The 5,688-nt window shown below is 41.7% G+C and overlaps 1 protein-coding gene across 1 annotated transcript; it reads right to left on the bottom strand.

Moving 5' to 3' along the window:
• LOC102025562 (T-cell surface glycoprotein CD1b2-like) lies at positions 1 to 2,006 on the bottom strand. The gene is made up of 4 exons (XM_005400311.2): positions 1,897 to 2,006; positions 1,371 to 1,637; positions 503 to 781; positions 1 to 311 (listed from the first exon to the last, which is right to left on the bottom strand). The coding sequence occupies exons 1-4, from the start codon at positions 1,955 to 1,957 to the stop codon at positions 1 to 3; spliced, it is 918 nt and encodes a 305-aa protein (XP_005400368.1). The 5' UTR covers positions 1,958 to 2,006.
• Positions 2,007 to 5,688: the final 3,682 nt, after the last annotated feature.

Here is a 5,688-nt window from a genome sequence, read left to right as displayed (position 1 = left end):
TCATTTCCAGCCTGAGTCCCATCCTTTCTCACCCCAGTGGAGGACGATGTCCTGCCCTCCCAGACTGCTGTGCTTCACTCGGCAAGACAGCCCAGCGGCCTCCTCAGCCGCCACATCCAGGGTCACTCGGAGATACCATGTGTCATCAGCATTAGGCAGAATGTCCCCTCTCTGAGTTTCAGGCTGCTCCTGCTCAGCCCGCATCCACATCACCCACACGGGCTTTGGGTGGAAGCCAGAGATGTGGCACTCCAGCTGCAGATGGCCCGGCCCAGGGCTGGGCCCCTGGGACAGCCAGGCCTCAGGCTTCACTGGAGCGGAAATGGGCAAGGAGAGTGTCACATTGCAACTCTACCCAGAGCAATTAACTCAGAAACCTCACAGCTTTGGACATTGTTTCTCTTACACTTTTAGTGTGAGATGAGGTGGTGAGCAAGCCGTTCTAGTGCCTCACATTTGGGATTTAAATAAAGTGATGTAAGTAAAACAGCATAGAACTAACCTTGCTTCTGCAGATCTGCCTTCCCTGCTTCTAGGACACCCATCAGATATCTGGGGCAAGTTTTTACAAGGAGATTTTCCACAGTGTCACAAATTCCTTTGTACTGTAAGATTAACGCGCAGAACTTCTGTGCCCTGGTGCCACCTTCTGGGGCGGGCCAACACGAATCATTCTTGAAGCTCAGGAAATCCAGGCCCCCTAAAGCTCCCCTGAAGAAACTTACAATAGCACCTCCAGACTGCAACCCACAGCCTGCGATGCCCTGGATCTCAAAGGGGTCTGTGGAGAAAGAAACCAGAGAGATTATTACCCAGTAAAGAAAAACAGGGAGGTGCTCCAAACTGAAATCATGACAACACTTAGAAAGCCTCAGTAAATCAAACTGAAGAGTGATATGCATGTTATGCAGGGAGGATAGAATGTATAAAGTGTGTAGTGGTAAGATGGGGAAAGAGAGGCAGATGGTAAGGAAGGTACAAGGGAATCACAGGTACAACATTCCCGAAGAAACCACTGGGTGACCAGGAGAGGAAAGCACAGGTAGGAGAAGGTGGAAAGGAAGGATGAGAGAAGGAAGCCACACTTTTGTCACAAAGACACAGTGCAGGAAAGTAAGGAGCAAGTGCCCATGAGAAAAACCAGGGATTGGTCACAAAGCGGTGCCCTTAATCTGTCAGAGATGAGTGCAGAGGCAGCAAAAATCAGGAACACCTAGTGAAGTGTAGAGCGTGGGAGGACACTGCTCTAGAACAAGCAGTTGGGTGAAGGTGGGAGGAGGTGGAAGGACAAGATGGGGCAGTGGTCTGAAGCAAGAGAGGATAGAAATAATTGAGAATCCCCTGCCCCTCAATTTTAGGAATGGGCTCACATTCCATCTGGAAGTCACTGATATGTTCCCGGACTTCTCTGACGAATCCCAAGAAGTACACTCGAAATAGCTCCTCCATCTCCAAAATCTCATCACTGCTGAAGTTGCCTTTAGACCAGGGTTTCAGGAATATGACAGTGCCTGAGTCACTGTCCCAGCCATGAATCTGCATATCTCCCAACCAGCCTGAGCCTCGATTTTGTACCCAGGTACTGTTGAAAAAGGATGAAATTTGGATGCCATGGAAAGAAGTCAGCTCCTGGAAGGCTGTGGAGAAAGGAAGCGTAAGATGGTGAAAAGAAAGGAAGAAGTAGGAAGGAAAGAGAACAAGACCCAGAGTCTGTAGAAACTACAACACCTGACCCATCTGAGAGCTCCAGAGCCTCAGGCTCCAGCACCAACCTCCAGAATGGTGGAAGAAGCCTGGACACAGGAGGCCTCAAAGCAGCAGTGCACCTGGGTAAGCACAGCCTGTCTTTGTCCAGAGCCCTGCACCAGGGCCAGCAGCTGCCAGAGTTCCTCTTACCGTCCTGAGAGTCACCAGCTGGGAAGAGAACTGCAAGCAGTGCCGGTGCCAGGAGCAGCATTTCACTGAGAGAAAGGACTTCTGTCTCTCAGCTTGTGTTTGATCTCAGAGTGTAGCAGCTCTTTTTGCTCTGTGAGCTGTAGTAGTCACTTCCTCTCTCTTCCAACTGACAATCGCTTCCTCATTGAAATTTTGTATCCATTCAAACATTTGCCTCCCACCCCCTGGCACTCCTACTCCATCTTTCATTTCCCCTGTGGGCCTGACTTCCAGACTGACTCTTCCCTCCCTGGGCCCCAGTTTCTCTCCCTGTCCTCAGCTTTCTTCATATAACCTCAGAAAAGCTTTCTTCCTATGGGCTTATGTGATTTTCAAGGTCTATCTATGTGCATGAGCCTTTATAGATCTAGAAGGTGAGCAAGGGATGCTAAACACCTGCTCAGCCTCCAACCTGCTCTACCCTGGAATGGAACTCATCATTTAGCCACCCACCTGGGCATCTCTCCCTCCCTATGTCCCTTCTTCACTGCCATCACACTACCCCTTTCCTCTCTTCTGTGATTCCTCCTTCCTATTTCATCATTTTCTGGATTGGCATGTCCTAGATTTCTCTGTCTGTTTTCCATTTTCATATCTTGACTTCTGTTTCAACAGGCTGTCTAGAATTTCCCACTGTGACTATAAAAGCAGTCACAAAGGTCTATATAAAAAAAGACAATATCTATAACAGAGTCTATATAAATAAAAGATTACAGAATCAAGACACAAGGCACTGGGGGAAAATACAGTAGATATCACAGATTAAAGTCCCAGACAACTGAAAATATGGCAAAAATACCTCTCTTATTCTAGTTTACTTTTTGACAAAATAGTATCTTTTCTTAAATAAGTGTGAGGCTACTGAACCTGAAATATTTTCAGTCTGCTAATTTAATAAATCATCTTAAACCTGCACATTGACCCAAGTAGACTGAGAGATATTTTAGTATATAGAACTGTCAGATTAACAAGACCTAGAAATCTATGAAAATGGGAAGTCATTCTTTATTACACTTTTTATTAATAGTGTTTCTATGGAGCTTTTTGTTGCTATTTTTTTCTATGTCTAACTGTGGATACTTCAGTGTTTACATGGATTCTTTTCTGAATATTTTTAGCTTTTTCTATCCTCAACACCTATACAAGTGTGTTGAAAGGAAAAAATACACCATGAATATTTGAGGAGGGAGGAAAGGAATGAGGAAAAGATGGAAGATAAGAAAACAAGAGATTATCCGTGCCCCATGAATCTAAGAAAAGGTAGAACAATTTGATCCCAGCTCAGTTAGATTTTGTGTTATTCAGGGTTTGGTTGTTTTTGTTTTTGTTTTTGTTTTTGTTTTTGTTTTTGTTTTGTTTTTGGTGTGTGTGTGTGTGTGTGTGTGTATGTGGTCTTTTTTTCAGTGCAAATAATTGAACTTTAATCTTGTTAAATTGAACAGTTACTCAGGTTGATCTTGGATTTGTGGTCCTGTGGCCTCAGACTCACAGAGAGCTGAGACTATAGGTGTGTGCCACCATGCCCAGCTTCATATTCTATGGGTTCTCTATCCTTCCTAATTGTTTTCTGCTATGCACAAACTTCTTGGTATGATAGAATCCCATTTATATGGCTTAGTTTGGGTACCTATGTTTTGTAGTCCTTCCAAAAAATCTTTTCCAATACATTCAAGTATTCCTATATCTTCAAGTATTTTTCCCTACGTTGTCATCTAGCAATTACATGCCTTCTGGTCTTGATGTAGGTATTTGTTCCATTTTAATTGATTTTTACCTGGAGTGAGAGACAAGAGTATAGTTTCAATCTTTTGCACATGGATATCCAGTTTCCCCAGAATTATTTGATGAAAAAATTCTCCTTTCTCAAATGTATGTTTTGCACAACTTTGTTGAGTTGGCTATAGATGCACAGTTTTATTTCTAGGATATTAATTCTGTTCCCTGGTATTATGTTCCTATCTTAATGTGCTCTCTGCCTGACAAACTCTCATTCTGCTTTCAGAGCATGTTTCATAAACAGTTTGGATTGTCTTTTATGCACTTGACTCAAATACTATATGTATAAAATATTTGCCTATGTTTTAGGTCTTGTTTTATACTTAAATACATAAGAACTGCTTCAGAGAGGAGTGTAATTTTTTTTGAAATATAAGAGAATTTTAGGAACATTTTTCCCAGTGATCAATAAATTATCCACTCATGTCAAGTCCTATAATTTGAAAGAGCTATTTCCACAAGATGGGGAACAAAACTTCAGAACCCTAAAGGGAAGATATAAACCACAAAAGTTTTTTGAAAAATAATTATTTCTACTTGTTATTATAGTACAGATAACACTGTTTCCCACAATGCTTTGTCAGTTCCTTTTATTGGTGAGACTTGGGTTTCCCTCCTTTACTTTCACAAGCCTGAGTGAAAATTAAAAGACTGTGAGGTGTCATAAATCCCCTGAATGACCTGACTCTAACTCACCAGGCTCATTTCCTACCATGATGCTCATCACTTACTCCAATTCAATACTCCAGCTGTAATGATTTATAGGGAACTCTCCCACATATTGCTAATTTATTACTAATTCCTTAGTGTGAGATGCTTTTCCCCAGATATCCATTGGTTCTTGAACTTTTTCCAGTTCTTCTCTCAAATCCCATCTTTATTTGCCTGAACTGTACACGATCTTTGTAATAGTACTCTTATTTTTTTCGAATCTCATTCCCTGATTCAGTTCTTAGTTTTAGCACATTTCATCAGCTCACATATAATATTTTACTTACTCATTGTCTGCCTCCTCAGGCCCTACACTATCAATGTATCTTTGCAAAATGATTGTATGGCCTCAAGCTTTTCTAAGCCCATCTGTCCAAATTTTAAAAAAAGAAACAAGGTGTCCAGATGAGTCTCCTCCAGGATGAACTGTGTGCCTTAGCCAAATCTACGCCAACTTTTCAACTACAATACCTTTGTCAGAAGTGGAATTAGAATGCATTGTCATCTTCCTCTGGGCTCCCTGAAAGTCACTGAGCACAACAGTCATCTTTCCCTAGATGGGATCTCCTCCCTCCTTCCTAGAGTCACAACTATACCTTAGAACCTTGCCATACACAGAAATGTGATACCTTGAAGGAAAGAGAGAACTGAGGATGAACATTTTAATTATATCTTTTAGTAACACCAGCACTTTGGAAACACGTACATTCTTGGAAACTGATGGCCTAGCGGTTTGAGATTGACGTCACTACAAGCTCTTCTGATAAGAGACACAGAATAGCCAAAGAAATCCTAAACAACAACAGCAAAGGAGAAGACAACACAGTCCTAATTTCAAGTTATATTGCAAAGCTCCAGTGACAAGAGCAACATGGTGCTGGCTCAAAAACAGTCATGTAAATCAGTGAAACAGAGTTGAGAACACAATGGTAATGCCAGGCAACTTTAGCCATATAATCCTCAATAAAGGGGCCAAAAACATAGAGTGGAGGAAACATAATCTCTTTGACAAATGGAAAATTGATGCTTATGTGCAGAAGCTGAATCCAGACCCATATCTCTCACTATTAGCTAAAACCATATCAAAATGGATCAACAACCCAGATATGAAGACAGAAACACTGAATCTATTGGAAGATAAAATAAGGAAGATTCTTGAAGACAAAATAATAGCAATGACTCTCTGAACCAAACCCCAGTTGCACAAGAAATAACACCAATAATCAACAAGTGGATTTATTAAAATGTAATTAAAATTCTCTGCAC

This window comes from Chinchilla lanigera, unplaced genomic scaffold, assembly GCF_000276665.1.
Source record: "Chinchilla lanigera isolate Chin_1 unplaced genomic scaffold, ChiLan1.0 scaffold00067, whole genome shotgun sequence".
NCBI classification, from domain to species: domain Eukaryota; kingdom Metazoa; phylum Chordata; class Mammalia; order Rodentia; family Chinchillidae; genus Chinchilla; species Chinchilla lanigera.
The sequence above is the reverse complement of the archived record's forward strand: the minus strand, read 5'-3'. Positions and strand labels throughout refer to the sequence as shown.

Bases quoted from the DNA above. Each gene is read 5' to 3' on its own strand.
- LOC102025562 (XM_005400311.2), bottom strand. From the start codon at position 1,957: ATGCTGCTCCTGGCACCGGCACTGCTTGCAGTTCTCTTCCCAGCTGGT. The intron at 782-1,370 runs GTGAGCCCATTC...CTTTCTCCACAG, and splicing joins CAGTGACTTCCAGATGGAAT to ACCCCTTTGAGATCCAGGGC. The intron at 312-502 runs GTTAGTTCTATG...TTTCCGCTCCAG, and splicing joins GGCAGATCTGCAGAAGCAAG to TGAAGCCTGAGGCCTGGCTG.